General features: G+C 52.6%; 1 protein-coding gene across 1 annotated transcript; it reads left to right on the plus strand.

The window, feature by feature from the left end:
• The first annotated feature begins 821 nt into the window (after positions 1-821).
• LRRC15 (leucine rich repeat containing 15) lies at positions 822-14,126 on the plus strand. The gene is made up of 2 exons (XM_006936178.3): positions 822-932; positions 8,711-14,126. The coding sequence occupies exon 2, from the start codon at positions 8,716-8,718 to the stop codon at positions 10,468-10,470; it is 1,755 nt and encodes a 584-aa protein (XP_006936240.1). The 5' UTR covers positions 822-932; positions 8,711-8,715; the 3' UTR covers positions 10,471-14,126.
• The last annotated feature ends 2,185 nt before the right edge of the window (positions 14,127-16,311 follow it).

Here is a 16,311-nt window from a genome sequence, read left to right on the forward strand (position 1 = left end):
AAATATCACTCTCCCCACTGGGCTGAAAAGGTAAACTGAGCCAGGGAAGGGCACGTGGCTCAGCCCAGCGCAGTTCCTGCCTTATTGAGGCTGCATCTTGGAGAAGATGCTAGGGTTTGGCTGCCTTCTCACCCCATAAACTATGACTTCTTTCTCTTCTTCCCTAGGTCCTCTTGGTGATACCAAGAACAGAAATGGTTTCTTGCCCCCCTAGTGGCAGCCGGGAGTGGGCTCCAAAGCAGAAGTGACGGTCACAGGGAGCCTCTCATTCTTAAATGTGCCCCTTGACTGCATGCCCCTATCTCTGCGGGGCGGCAGCCAGGGAGCAGAAGTTGATATCAGAAGGGAAACGAAACTTTGTTTTTAGGGGGGGGCACGGTTGGGGGGCACTTTATCGCTCTTTGGAACTTAAATTTTTTTCCCACCATGTTAACAAATAAGCAAATTGGGTTAGGCACAGAAGAGTGTTCCTTGTATTATTCTTGCAAATTATCCGTAAATTTGAAATTACTTCCGAATTTCAAAGAAAAAGGGAAAAAAAATCAATGCTTTTCTACAGCCACGGAGCTTTCCCAGAGCCGAAATGGCCAAGGCAGCGACTGAGTCCCAATGGAACATTGGAGGCAGGAGGAGAACGTGTTCTGTAAAAAAAAAAAAAGAAAAGAAAAGAAAAGAAAAAAAACACAACTAACTCATGCAGGAGAAGCCCCCGCACCCTGCATCTCCGAGGAGGCTGTGCCCACGGCTGGGCCGCCCGCCGGCCCCGGCCCCTCCCCGCCACCGCGCCGACACTGCCCCCGGCGGTGACTCACGCCCGGACCGTTTAAATACGGGGAGTGCCGGGCCCGCCGCACTCATGCTGCCGCCTTGAGCCGGCCGCGTCCTGCTCTCGGGCTCCCTCTGGTCGACGGCGGGCGGGCGCCGAGCTGCTGGTAAGTGGGCAGGCCGGCCGCCGCGCCCTCCCTCCCTCCCTCCCTCCTGCCGGCCAGCGCCGGCTCTGTCCCCCACCTCGCGTCCGGCCGGCCGGCGCCCCGGGGAGCGGCTGGCGGGGTGCCTGGGGATGCTCTCCGGAGGGGGCCAACTCCCGCGAGCCTGGGGCCACCCGCCCCCTGCCCCACTTACCCTTACCGCCCCATGAGGTCAGTCTGCGGTGCTGCCCAGGTAGTTTTCAGATGCCCCGAAAGTTAACTAAATTATCACTGGGACTGTGCTATTAGGGGAAGAAGTTCCCTTTTTCCAAGGTTCGGGTTGTTTCGAACCCGCGTCCTTTCCCCCAGCACTTACTGTGGTGGCCGCCAGTGGCTTGCCCGGCGTGTGGTTCTGTCCAGGACAAGTGGAGGGTTTCCCAGAAGACAGATCTGTCCTCTTCTTTGGGCCTTATCATTGCTACAAAAGTGGCTTCAGCAGAAGTGCCCGCCCAGTTCGGATCTCCAATTTGGATTTCGGCTGTGGACTGAGCATCGTTTCAGGGTCTAAGTTTGTGTGTGGCTTAGGCGGCCGGCAGCCGCTGGCTCTGAGCTGGGAGTTGGGGCTGGGTGTGCATGTAAAATCCTGTGACTGAGGCACCCTTACCCGCATCTCTGCTCAAATGTAGAGGCAGGAGTGGGGCCATGGGACCAACTGTGGAAAAGCAGAACTTTTCTAGAGTTTCCCCCCTGTGCTGAAGTGTGAGAGAGCCAGTCTACCTCCAGGGCCTGACGTATTACCTCAGGGCAGGCCGCGATGCTCTTGGATTAAGGTGTCACTCAGACTGAAGGTGCCAGCACCTTCTGGGATTATAGCACTGGATCTCCAGCGACTCCCAGATATGCTGGTGCCACCGTCTCCATAATTTAGAAATTGTCTAACAGCTGTCACTTCTTTCACTGCACTGATGGGACATCGGGGGTACAGTCAGGACCGGACAGTCCCATTTGCCTGTGGTCTTGAGTCAGTGGGTGGGCTCGGCAGTGATGACACAGGCCTGGGAGAGAGGTCAGGGCCAGGGGGGAGCGTTGTGAACAGACCCTGCAGAAAGTCAGGGCACTGGAGGCTACCTGGGCTTGCTCTGTAAATGCCAGGCGTGGTGGACTGCGGATGGGACTAGTTCCAGATGCCGAGACATAAGGAGAGATGGGGGAGAAGCTGTCCCCACTCGGTCCTGCCAGCACATGCTCCCGAGGCTGTGATTACACATGGCAAATTGCTTCCCTAAATCCCGACCACGAATGACTATAACTTCTGGTTTCACTGCCTCTCTGGGGCTTTTGGGACATAGGATTTAGAAACTTTTTCCAAGATGCTTTGTTGAGAGGTTCATCCATTTCTGTCTGTTTTGGGTCCCCTGGGGGTCACCCCGAGCAGGGGGCTGTAGCCGGTGGCTTCTTTCATAAAAGCGTCGGTCGAGTGGGAGCTTCTCCCCTGCTCCGCTGGCAACTTTGTTAGTATCTCCTGCCCCTGCCTGTGAGCTAATTACAGGCCTGCTTTGGCCTCTGCAGGAAGCCCTACCTCCCCTAACCCTGGGGCTGGAAAGGACTTGCTTTTTCTTACTCATGTTCATTTTTAAACAAGTGAAGAATGTTTTGGCTTTGAAGGACCAGGAGAGATGGGATCAACAATCGAGTCAGGTGGGGGAGGAGCCTTGGGGCTCCAGCATGCTTTGTGTTTGGGGTAGAGCATTCCTAATTTGGGTAAAACCCTGAGGGGGCTGTGTGTTCAGATTATGGGATTAATCCCTTCTGGCCACCCCTTCTGTCCCTGCCCTCTGCTCTTCCAGGCCACTCAGGTGAAATTGAGCCAACATAGCATCAGAGCAGCCTTAAGGAAGGAATCCCTCAAACAATGCAGGCTGGGAGTAGGGAGGGGTACTTGATCTTGGTTAATAATGCTAGGCAGCTGGAGGGTGGATTGCATGTGAGCCTGAGATCATTTTAGGACAGAAGGAGTAAAGCCACCTCTTCCCCCCTTTCAGGCACTGCCAGACACGTGGTGGATAAGGTCCTGAAGCCTCGTGATAAGGTTCAGGGGCTCACCAAGCTCTACAGTTAGGCAGAGTCCTGATCTGGATGTCACGAATCTTCAACTGACTGTGTGACCTTGAACAAGTCCGTTCCTCCTCTGGGCCCCTTAGTTTTCCCATCTACAAAATGACCAGATGGTTTGACAGGATAGTCAAAAGGCCCTTGCACCTCTGATGCCCTGGGCTCTAAGTGCTGCTTTTGGAAATAGCCTGTACTGCTACGTTCAAATTAGCACAAATCTCAGATTTCTGACAGTGGTGACGAAAGGGCCAGGGAAGGGAATATTGGTAGAGGTCTCTGGGCGAGGTCTGTGATTTGGCCTTCAGCCTCCTTGATCCTGAGTTCAGTCTCTCTGTTCTTGGCAGGAAATGACACAGGTCAGGAGTATGTATCTGAGCTGGGCTAGACCCCAATGAGTGCTTCTGAGTATAGACCATGGACACCTACATCAGTGTCCCTTGGGGAATTTGTTAAGCGCTGCAGAGTCTGGGGCCCACCCAGGCCTAGAAATCAGGATCTCTGTGGGTGGAGTCTCAAGAGATCCTGGTTTTACTCAACAGCAGAACGAACAGTAACTATCAGTGACATTTATTGGGTACTCATTCTGTGCCAAGAACGACTCTCAGTGCTTTGTGGGTAGGATTCATTTAATCCCCACAGTTGCAATGCTACTTCTATTCAACAAGCATCCCAGGATCTTCCAGGTGATTTTTATCTACTGATTTGGGGTGTAGGGTGGTTACCCCCCGTTTAGTGCGATGGGGACGTCTGGATGCACTGAGCCTCTCAATCAGTGGCTTTAAGCCCGTTGACCAAGCACTGATGAGCAACTTGATAGAGGCTGATACTGGCTGGAGGGGGTGGCAGAGTTGCTGGGGGTGGGGGAAGACAACCCCTCAACAGCTCCAAGCCTGACATCTCCCTCGGCTGGATGGGGCAACATGTCACTGCAGGTGAGGCCATGCTTAGGGGAAGACCTCTGTGGGGAGAGGGCACAGGCCAGGGAAGGAGATCTTCTCTCGGGTCCTCAGTTTCCCCGGGTGCACTGGAGGGGGTCAGGACCAGAGGCTCCCCAATCCCATGAAATGGCTCTTGGCTATTTGAAGATGCACTGATTAAGAAGCGGGGTTGCCCTGCCTGGGAAACTTCTGCAACAAGGTAGACCTGAAAAGATGGGTATGAGTTCCTCAGTCTTGGCATGAAGGGGCCAGGCCAGGTAGCGTTGCCGGCCGTTCAGGGTAACCTGCATGGTCTGTGGGAGGGAGGGTAGGTGAATGGTGGGGCTTCAGGCTAGATTTCCTTTCTGTCTCCAGTCAGAAGATATCAGAGCTATCAAGGGCCCTTGGAAGTCTTTACAGGAGGCCTGGAGAATGTACTCAAACTCTCACTCCAGTTTAACATCAAGACCAGTGTCGCACATCTGTCTCCCAGGCTTTTTCCAGAAGTTTGCTCCGTGGCATTGCAATAAGAAGGCATCTCCTCCCAGGGAACCTCATGTTTAGGGGATGTGAATGATGGTAATAAACCAAAAAAGTGCCAACCCACCAACCAACAAAGCCCAGGGCTTCAACGCTAATTATGTGTTCACTCATGAGTCACAGGCAGTTCTTGCTGAAGAGACTCACAAAGTGCCTGGGCCAAGTGCTTCTACTCCTGGGGAGGGACCGCGTCGGGGTGTCAGGGTGAGCTGCCTGTCCGTCTGCTTGGCTTACTGAATTCCTGGGCCGGTGACAGACCCCGGGCTGTCCCTCCTTCTAGGACAGGGGCTGGGCTGAGTCGCTGCAGTGACTGAGGACGCCTTTGGCCGCCTGGAGGAGGAGGGTATAATTAGGGTAGCTTTGTGGGTCTTTAACTGGCATTTGTCACGGCTGCCAAGCGGCACCGGGCAGCGTGTGCTATTAGGCTGCTGTGTGCCGGGCTCCTGAGCACGCCCGCAGCACTCGCTGGCTGGCCAGCCCCGCGCCTGTGGCCCCTCCGTCCCCTGAGGGCTCTGTAGCTGGGTTGGAGGTGGGCCCTCTGGAGGTCCTTTGGAGCAGTCGGTGCCTTGTGGCGGGAACAAGTGCTGGAAAACAGGAAGCCGCTGCGTGTGGCGCTGGGGCGGACTCCGCAGACATAGGGATTTCTAAGAAGGAAAATCTGCAAATTCTTGCAATGTTTGTCAAGCTGAGTGCGGTCCATTTTAAACAACAGTGGCTCTGTTCCCATAAGGGAATTATCTTTTCTCTCTTCTTCTCAAGCCGTGAGGCACCCTCCCCTGGCCCTGGGCCCTCCCTGAGACTGGCATGACGCCCTCCCCACCTCCCCCCGCCCCAGCTGGGGAAGGCAGACTCAGGGAAGGTCTGAGATGGCTTCCTCAGAGGGCATCTCATCCCGCACCCTCACTTACAGATGGGGAAATCTGACAGGGACTGCCTTGGACTTGCCAGGTTGTGGGCACTTAAGTTAGTCCCCGACATCGGGACCACGGCACCATTTTGAAGCATGGTGAGCATAGAAGTAGAAATTAAAAATAAATGAAGCACATCGCATTACCAGGAGCATTTAGAGCTTCTCCTTTTTTTTGTTTTTTAATTTTTTAATGTTTGTTTATTTTTGAGAGAGAGACAGAGGCAGAGCATGAGGGGGGGAGGGGCAGAAAGAGAAGGAGGCACAGAATCCGTAGCAGGCTCCAGGCCCTGCGCTGTTGGCACAGAGCCCGACGTGGGGCTCGAGCCCACAGACTGTGAGTACCTGACCTGAGCTGAAGTCGGACGCTTAACCAACTGAGCCACCCAGGCGCCCCATTTTGTTGTCAGTCCAGGGGGTAAGTCTTTCACACACACATGTACCAAGGAGATGGGCAAACACCCACACCTGTCCACACAGACCCTTGGGAGCACAGGCACAATTAGCTGGGTATATGGATCTCACATCCTTGCTCTGGACTCAGCCTTAGAATCCCAAAATCTTGGGGGATAGACAGGACATCAGCTGTCATCCAGTTCAATGCCCTCCCAGCTGTAGGAATCTCCTCTCCAGCATCCTTTCCAGAGAGTTGGTCTGCCTCTGCTTGAACACTTCCAGTGATGGGGAGCTTACTAACGCCATGGGTCGTCCATTCTGATTCAGACAGTGGTGAGCTGAAATGTGCTCCCCTACAGTTTCTGCACACCACTTTTGACCTCTGGAGCCACAGTAAGGCTGCCTTCTGTATCCCGGGGCAGTCCTTCATGTATTCTTGGCAAGTGCTTATAGCCTCCTCCTATCTTCTTCCAGTTTCCTTCAATGGGTGCTCGGAGGTTCTCATTTCTAGGTCCCCTCACCGTCCTCTTACCCCTCTCTACAGGGCCTTCAAGGGACCAGTTTGTTATTGGCCTTCTTGAAGCTGGGGCACAGAAGCACAGGTGTGGCCTGATGAGGGCCATGTAGAAGAAGACCATCACTTTCTTTGTTCCGCACTTAATACTTCTGTTAACGCAGGCTAAGATCGACATTGGTTTTCCTGGCCAGTCTTCTTTCTCTGCTACTATCAATAAAAAGTCTTAAGTCTTTCCCCTGGGGTGGATGTTGAGTCACTTTTTCTGGGCCCCCTGTTTAGGCTGTTCATTTTCTACTCTTAAGTTCTGGACCTTCTTTTGTCTATACAAATTTGTGCTTCTGGATGTGTCTATAGCTTCATCGGACCCCATTCCTCTGCGTCTAGACTCTGGTGGCCAAGTTTTTCTTTCTTTCTTTTCTCCAACACGTTACATAGTTACTCAAGTCCTTAATGCAAAAATACAACAGGTCGGGGGCTTGGATGGGCTGTGAATAAATGAAAAATCAAGGTCTGGGTGGGGAGAGATAAACTTGGGTTCTGTCCTCAGAGTAGGCTTGTTGAGAGGGCAGGAAAAGGGTGCACTGAGTTAAGGCCAGGTTGGGAAGCCTGGATTATTCTGAGTTATGGGCCAGACTTTGGACTCCATGAGTTCAGGAAGAGAGGCTAGAGAAATACCTTCCCCACCCAGCCAGTTTATGCCTCACATGCCATCATTTCAGATTCCTTGCTCTGACCTGTATTGCATTGCAATAACACTCAGAGCACTCACCCAAGAATCTGGAGGTCCCGGATTTAAGCTCTGAGCCTCAGTTTCCCTGCTTCCTTCATCCCCAGAAAATAGTGGGGATGTATGATCAGCCGTTCTTCACCCTTTGGAAGTTAGAGACCCCTTTGAACCTCAGTTGGAAGTTACAGATACTGCTTTACACATACTCAGGAATCTCTAATTCCCTTGAGTAAGATTTCCAAGATTAAAAACACTTTGAGGCCTTCCTGCCTCCATGAGTCTATAGAGTCCAAGTCGTGGATGACCTTGAACAACCGCACACATTTGCACAACACTGTGCAGGACACCCCCACATCCATTCTTCTGTTTGCTCCTCCCAGCGGCCTCAAGAAGGGGCAGAGGCTATCCTCCCAATTTAACACACGAGAAAGCTGAGCTTGAAGGTTTCAAGTTTCCTTTCAGGTCAAACAGCTAGTTAGTGGTTCTTAACTCTACGTAGGGCTCAGTGCCCACAGCTCATGGCTCCACCACATTGTATACGTTATATATTTAATTATATATATATATATATATATATATATATATGTACACATATCTGTATATGTATCACTTCTGACCTCTGATCTTAAATATCACCTCTGACCTCAAATATCGAACCTTTCATGAGTTTGGGCTCCATTCCCAGATCAGCACCATGCCCTGTGGGAGCGTATGGCCCTACCACCTTTCAGCTCAAAGTACATCCCAAGTTTTCTGGGACTTACTCAAGGCCACTCAATGTTTCTTTGTGGAAACTGGAACTACCCAGAAGGTAGACCCCAGGCATTGGCTCCTTCCAGAGAGACAGGAAGTGGCATAGATCATTTCCTTTCACTGGGAAGGGTTTGAATTAAAGCCGGGAAGGGGTACCGAAGGGCCAGGTCGTCAGTGGTGGTGATGGGGCAGGGCAGTGCCGGGAAGTGCCAGGCAGAGGAAAAGCTGAACTTGCCCTCTCGTCCTTTCTGCCAGATCAGCAGCGCATCCCACCTTTGTTGGCTGCTGCTGCTTTCCCAGAAGAGGTCCATGTTTGTGGTCTTAGCATCTTCTGCCAGGTCTCATTTCCTATCTATCTGCTCCTCCCCAGGAGGTCATGTTCAACCAGCAAGTTAGTTGCGCTGTGAGGGATACAAGGATGCGTCTGATCCAGGGGGCTGGATCCAGGGTACAACCCAGACAAGATACTGTTCCTGCCTGAAGGAATCTCTGGGGATGAATGATGAACATCCCTGCCCTTGAAAAACTTATTGACTAGAGAAGGACAGAGACGGGGACGCAACGAATTCCGAACGAGGCCAGCTGTGGCATGGCCATAGTGGACACTGGGAAGGCCACCTGCGTGGGAGGGTAACTAATGCTGACTCACAGAATCTGGGGAAAGCTTCCTAGAGGCGACTGCATTTGAGCTAGACTTGGAAGTATAGGGAAGATTTAGATGAGGACAAAGAGCACTCCGGGTGGGGGAATTGCTTGGCATGTGGGAAAGGTGAAGGGGCTTGCTGACCGGACCGTAAGTAGCATATGGCAGGGCGTGTGGTTGTGGGGTTCAAAGGCAAGCCGGTGTTTGGCACCAAAGGTTGACGTGGGCTTAAAAATAACAGCAGTGTTGGTGAGATGACCCTGACTCACGTGTGCTCTCTCCCCTTGCAGAGGCCATGTCGCTGAAACATTACCTTCTTTTGCTGGTGGGCTGCCAAGCCTGGAGTGCGGGGCTGGCCTACTATGGCTGCCCAACTGAGTGTACCTGCTCCAGGGCCTCCCAGGTGGAGTGCACTGGGGCACGCATCGTGGCAGTGCCCACTCCCCTGCCCTGGAACGCCATGAGCCTGCAGATCCTCAACACGCACATCACTGAACTCAACGAGTCCCCATTCCTCAACATCTCAGCCCTCATTGCCCTGAGGATTGAGAAGAACGAGCTGTCCCACATCGTGCCCGGTGCCTTCCGTAGCCTGGGCTCGCTGCGTTACCTCAGCCTTGCCAACAACAAGCTTCAGGTGCTGCCTATTGGCCTCTTCCAGGGCCTGGACAACCTCGAGTCACTCCTTCTGTCCAGCAACCAGCTGGTGCAGATCCAGCCGGCACACTTCTCCCAGTTCAGCAACCTCAAGGAGCTGCAGTTGCACGGCAACCACCTGGAATATATCCCTGATGGTGTCTTCGACCACCTGGTGGGCCTCACCAAGCTCAATCTCGGCAAGAATAGCCTCACCCATCTCTCGCCCAGGGTCTTCCAGCGCCTGGGCAACCTCCAGGTCCTCCGGCTGTATGAGAACAGGCTCTCAGAAATCCCCATGGGCACTTTTGATGGGTGTGGAAACCTCCAGGAGCTGGCCCTGCAGCAGAACCAGATTGGTATGCTCTCCCCTGGCCTCTTCCACAACAACCGTAACCTCCAGAAGCTCTATCTGTCCAACAACCACATCTCCCAGTTGCCCCCTGGCATCTTCATGCAGCTGCCCCAGCTCAACCGTCTCACGCTTTTTGGGAATTCCCTGAAGGAGCTCTCTCCGGGGATCTTTGGGCCCATGCACAACCTGCGTGAGCTTTGGCTCTACGACAACCACATCACTTCTCTGCCTGACAACGTCTTCAGCAACCTCCGCCAGCTGCAGGTCCTGATTCTCAGCCGTAACCAGATCAACTACATCTCCCCAGACGCCTTCAATGGGCTGGTGGAGCTGCGGGAGCTGTCCCTCCACACCAATGCGCTTCAAGAGCTGGACGGGAATGTCTTCCGCACGTTGGTCAATCTACAGAACATCTCCTTGCAGAACAACCGCCTCAGACAGCTCCCAGGGAATATCTTTGCCAATGTCAATGGCCTCATGACCATCCAGCTGCAGAACAACCAGCTGGAGAACCTGCCCATGGGCATCTTCGATCACCTGGGGCACCTGTGTGAGCTGAGGCTCTATGACAACCCCTGGAGATGCGACTCAGACATCCTACCACTCCGCAGTTGGCTTCTGCTCAACAAGCCCAGGTTGGGGACAGATACTCTCCCGGTATGTTTCAGCCCACCCAGTGTCCGAGGCCAGTCCCTCATCATCGTCAGCGTCAGTGCCGCTGTCCCCAGTGTCCAGGTCCCAGTGATCCCCGAGGTGCCCAGCTACCCGGAAACACCACAGTACCCGGACACACCCAGCTACCCCGACACCACCCCCATCTCCTCCACTACTGAGTTCACCAGCTCCGTGGAGGACTACACCGACCTGACCACCGTTGAGGTCACCGATGACCGTGGCACGTGGGGCATGACCCAGGCCCAGAGCGGGCTGGCCATTGCCGCCATTGTCATTGGCATCATTGCCCTGGCCTGTTCCCTGGCTGCCTGCATCTGCTGTTGCTGCTGCAGGAAGAGGAGCCATGCGGTCCTGATGCAGATGAAGGCACCCAACGAGTGTTGAAGAGGCGGGCTGGAGGCGGAGCTGGGGGACAGTGGGACCACTGGAAGATCTGGGAATTTCATTGTTCCACCTCCACCCCTGGGTCCACAGAGCCATCCCCTGCTTCCTCTCTGCTCCCCAATAGAAAGGCTCCCCCCCCCCCACTTTTTCCTGACCTGCCTGGTTCTCCTTTAGAGAACTACAGGAGAATCAGCTCTTTCAGGGCCTTCGTAACCACCAGGGAGATCGAACTGGCCATGGCAAAACCCCCCTGGGGTTTCTAATTCATGTCTAATTCACTCGAGAAGGCCCCTCTCCACAGCCTCACCAGCTCTCCTCCAAGAACAAGCTTCCCTGTGTCCACGGCCCTGCTGGCCTCTGTAGACTCCGTTCCCATGTCTGCTCACTTTGTGGGAATAGTTCTCCCGGGGGGGGGGCAACTCCCCTCCCAAGTATGATGTAAGTTGATTCCCCTTCCTTTGCTTCCCCCCCGCCTGTGGCATGGCTGTCCCCTGTCCCCTGAAATGAAAGGTCTCCCTCAATGTTCTGCTCCTGAAGGCAGGGTGAGTTCTGTCCTCAAAGAAGGCTTCCACCCACTCAACCGGCTTCCTGAGAGTGGCCAAGCACCCTGGCTTTCGGATGCTGTGAAAGAGACAAGGAGGGACCATGTCGCTCAGTTCCTGTGGAGAGGGCCGCTGTCAACATCTCTCACGGGATCGTTATCTGGAAAAGGAAGAAGGGCACCAGTGCAATGAGTCAGCCTCGTGGAGAATATTTCTGAACTGCAGACTTTGCTTTGAAAATTTTGGTCCCTTGGGGAATAAGATCATGTAGAATGTCTGCCCCCTAAAAACATTTAAAATCAGCTTATTGGTACTGGATGGAGAAAGCACCCAGGTACCAGGGGGCCCTTATGTTCACCCCTAGGGTTTTTCTCTTTTAACTTTTTATTGAAGTGTAGCATACGTACAGAAACGTGGGAGTGTGATCATGTAGAGTTGGATGGATCTTCACAAGCAGTTCATACCCGTGTAATCAACATCCACATCAAGAAACAGAGTATCACTAGTATCTTCAATCCTGGGCTTTAACTGGAGAATACAGGCTTTTGGAGATGGGTCCCCATGAGCCAACCCAGCCCCTCACTGTCCCTGCCAGCCAGCCCTTGCAAAGGCCCAGCTGCCAGGGGTGGCGGAGAGGATGTGGGTACATTCCGGCCTAGACAGCAGATGTTATTAGATCCCCACGCCCCAAGGCACCCAGGATGGCCAGGTTAGAGGCACCTCGACTGCAGAAGACCTTTCTCTGCCCGCAAGCTGTCTGCTGCTGATCGGAGGCCCTTCTGCCTGGTCCTTTTATGGGCATGCTATGCCTTATATCTGTTTTTAATTTTCACTCCCCATTTGAGGGAAGTGAAATAGTTCAGAGATGAGATCCTTTAATTGAAAAGCCAAGTGTAATGGAACCCGGTAATCCTGTTAGTGTGGTAAAATCCCCCATCAGTCAGCTAGACACGGATGTTCATCACATACAGCAGGCAACATCAGGGCATACAGAGAGGTCACGCTGGGTTAGGGGGGCTCTCTGGGACTCCTTGTGCCTGTGGCCTGGTTATGAGAGTGGAGTTGTTTGGTCCGGGGTTATAATAGTCACATAAATGCCTGCCTTTGTCACCCTTCCTGCTCCACACACATTCACACTGGTAAAGAAATTTTGGTCAGGGCAACTCACATCTTCGTCTGGACAACTGGTCTATCAGTTGAGAGGTAAAAACAGTGAAATGGAGAATTTCGGGTGCCTGTGTCTGCCCAGGAAAGAGCTGCAGCCAATGCTATCACGATTGGGAAACCCTGACTGGCTCTTACTAGTTTCCTCTGTAGCACAAGACGAATGGGAAATCCTGCGAGGCCTTAGCAGCACGGTGCGACCAGGTTCCCAACAAAAAGGGTCCATGAAGGGATGTGCTAACTAGTACACTTAGTAGTGTTATACTCTCTGTCCCAGAGAATCTGGGAGAGACAGGGCTTGTCAAAGGCAAAAGACATCTTCTCTCCAAGGTAAATCTGGGCCTCCAAAATGTTTTCAAAATATTTATAGCAACTAGTGGACAGGTACTGACACTTGCCAGAGCCTGAAAGGAAGTGAGCCCAGAGCTTGGGGCATGGGCATCATTCCACTGATGGTGCTGCCCTATTCGATCCTGGGGCCATCAGGGGAAGCGGCCTGCTTTCCTCCAGACAGGAAGCATGGTGTGGCACCGCCTCCGGTGTCTCGTTGTACAAGGGTGCAAGTGGGCCAGAGATGGCAGGGAGGTGAGGAAGGAGTCATCTTCATCCAGTGTGTCCCCTTTACCTGACCCTCTGGCTTGCCTGTCCCTTTCTTTCATCAGAGTGGCTTGGATGGAGCCACTGGGCCTCCAATTCTTCGGCAGGCGTCTTGGCCTCTCTGCACCATGTTGTCTGGTCAGGAAGCTACCAGAAAAGCTGGGTGGAGTTTCCTTTCCCACAAGACATTGCATTTGCTCACTTCTCAGCGCTGGAGCGAGCTGCTTTGTCCCCCAAGGCTGAGGTAGGGCACAGAGTTCACTTTAATTTTTCACCTTGCCGGTACTAGCAGCTTCCATTAATGTTAATGTTGCAGGAAAGATAATAAAAGCCAGTTAGAACCACTGTTTAGCGACGATGCTTACTTAAGTGCGTAGATACCCTTTAAAGCACTTAACGAGCATTTTCTTTTTAAACTTCACAACACCCTTGTGCATAGGTACTACCGTTATCCCTTTTGAAATGGGTCTAAAATCACTTTCTTCCGCAACGTTATTCAGTGGGCTGTGGGTTTCCTTTCTGTCTTCAAACTTTGTACGAGACCTTGTGGCCTGTCCTGCGCTTTCATCAGTCGAGAAAATGGGAGTCACTTCCCTGTTGCTTCTTACAGTCCCAGGCATGGGAACCTCATGTGGTAGTGTGTGGACCAGAAGCCTGGTCAATACAGGAAAACATGGAGTTCACCCGTCCCTTACAGAAAAAAGGCCCCTCTCATGGAAACTGTTGGGGCTGTGTGTGTGCTCTCTTCCTCTTTAGGAGTTAAGGGCGCAGCTCAGCTCTCAGGACTCTTCATGGGCAACAACACAAGTTCACGACCCTTCAGATGTCAGTGCAGAGCAGTTTCAGGAATCTGTTTCCAAACTCAGGAAGCTTCCGGAGAGCAGACAGCTAGAGATAACTAGGTAACTAGAGCCGGTAACCAGACGTTGGCTGTATCCCAGCCTTTAGCTACAAACCACTCCGAGCTCAGCCCACAGATCCTACAGTCAGAACCGAATCCAGGGTGCTGGGGAGGTGGTGGAGGGCTCGAGGAAGAAGCCATCACTGGGGTTCGGAGAGGGGGGCCGGGCGGGTGCTTCTCCAGGCCAGACTCCTCCCAGCCTGGATCTCTCCTTCACCTACGGAGAGCTCCTTCTCACCAACCTGTTGCATTCAAAAGTAGATCATATTCGCCTCGCTTAGAGAATCACTGCAAATAATCCCAGGTGCTTGGTGATGCGTTTAGAGATTTCTAGGCCCCCAGGGTTTTATAGAGTGTGAGCCCTGGTGGGCAGGGTTGGGGGTCCAACTTCGCTGGACGCTGCCCGTAACAACCGTGGTGTACAAAATCAACAATAAATGGTATACACAGGACGCCTGTGCTCTCTATGGACGTCTTGGCTAAGGAATCTCACACCTGTTGATTCTACTCCTGTCACATGCGTGCAAGGCTGACCCAGACAGCCCCTGACAGAGAGTAGATTCCGAGCGGGGAAAAGGCCTTTCGAAAGTGAGGGGGAGCAAAAATGGAGTAACAAATGCTATCTATAGGCCAGTGTGGCTGGAAGGAGTCTTAAGAATAGGTTCAACCTGAAGAAAGTGAGATCCAAGGGGGAAATGAGTTTCCCATAGTCACCTAGTGAACTGAGCTGAGCTTGGACCGCAGCGGGTCCCCAGACCCCCAGACTGGAGGTTCTTCTATGTCACCAGAAAGGCCACGAAGTCCACTCAGCCTTCATTGACCGTGCACGTGCACACACACACGCACACGCACACACGCAGACTCAGGCGGACAGGGCTCTCCTGCGCACCTCAGGACTCCTATCAGTGCTGAGCGCCAGGCTCGGTGACAGCCTGTGGGCTGTCAGAAGACACTAGCTCCCTCCAACGTGTCCAGGTGTCCCCAGGACTCGTTCAGGTCTCCAGATTGTAGGGGCTGCCATAGTGGCTGGCATAGTGCTTCAGAGAGGAATGACTCTGCTGTTCCTTTATCCCGCTGCTATGCCCAATAAGGGAGCTTCAAACTGTATTTTCCCGGGCCCTTTTTAGCTCTTAGATCCCTTCTGCCAGGTGTAAGCTTGTCCCAGGAAGCTGGACCTGAATGGGGGTCAATAGTGTGCTCGTTGTGCTTCAATGACTTGGGGCAACGCTTGTTGTCCTTCCTTCACCACTGGACCTGGCCTCTTAGACAAGTTTCTGGAGTTCTGGGTAATGGAAAAAGGGGTTAGAGTCTTTATCCCATTTCCCAGAAGGTCCCTAGAGTTCCTAATGCAAATCTCCCCTTCACACACACACACCAGCCCTCTACCACACCCATTCCACAGATGGGAATGCAAAGACTTGTAGCGATAAAATAACTTGTGTGAAGTCTGGTTAATTAGGTGAAGAGCCAGGATTCCAACCCGGACCACTGATACCCAATTTCTCTTGTTCACCATGATATTGACAAACAGACAAACTCTCTTTCTGCAGATGAGTGTCAACGTGATAAGAACCTATTCAGAGCACAGGGCAGATTGGACTGTTCCCCTAGCCTGGCTGTGAGTCTTCTCCAGAGGTGTGCCCCCTTCATTCACCCCTTGGCCTCTGGCCATTCTTCCAATGTGCCATCTTGCCTCCGTCAGCCTGGGTGCTATGAAGGTGGGTGCTATGAAGGGCGGGTGCTTTGGAGGGTGGGAGCTATGGAGAGCGGGTGCTTTGGAGGGCAGGTGCTATGAAGGGTGGGAGCTATGGAGGTCCACAGGTTTTCTCCCCTCTGACATGCTCCCATTTTCCTCCGCCAAAGTGTGGATCTGTAATATGTCTCTATTGAAAAATGTTTTCTTGCTACATTTTATCAGACCTTTGTGGTTTGGCTGATGAAATATTAGTTAATATTTGAAAAGGAGTGAGATAAATATTAATACCATGCAACGAATTTTAAAGTCAACAGTCTGCTTTGAATGGGAGACTGGACATTGAAAATCATCTGAGATTGCTTATCTGGGTCATGCCTTCACCCTGCATCCCTTAAAACATATACATGCTTGGGGCGCCTGGATGGCTCAGTGGGTTAAGCGTCCGACTTCGGCTCAGGTCGTGATCTCACAGTTCATGAGTTCGAGCCCCGCATCGGGCTCTGTGCTGACAGCTCAGAGCCTGGAGTCTGTTTCGGATTCTGTGTCTCCCTCTCTCTCTGCCCCTCCCCTGCTCATGTTCCATCTCTCTCCTTTAAAAATAAATACACATTAAAAAAATAAAAAAACATATATGCTCATAGACACCCCCCACCCCCCTCCTCCCCTCCCCCCCTCCCCCCCTCCCCTCCTCCCCCTCCTCCCACACACAGTTTGCCTCATTCTGTAGCCGCTGGATGAACCTTTCCAAACAGGAAATTTGCCTCCCAAGGCAATGTCTTTCAACCTTGGCTAGCCCTGTGGTGAAAGCATGCCTCTCCATATTGGGCCCAAATCCACCGCCTTCTATCTTCTCCCTTTTTAACCCAGAAAGGCTTTAGAAAGTTGGTTTATGAAACAAACAGACAAACCAAGGAACCAGCCCACAGCCCTCTTAGAATGTC

Source organism: Felis catus, chromosome C2, assembly GCF_018350175.1.
Source record: "Felis catus isolate Fca126 chromosome C2, F.catus_Fca126_mat1.0, whole genome shotgun sequence".
Lineage (NCBI taxonomy): Eukaryota > Metazoa > Chordata > Mammalia > Carnivora > Felidae > Felis > Felis catus.

Excerpts from the sequence above, each read along its gene's own strand:
- LRRC15 (XM_006936178.3), top strand. The coding sequence starts at position 8,716 with ATGTCGCTGAAACATTACCTTCTTTTGCTGGTGGGCTGCCAAGCCTGG.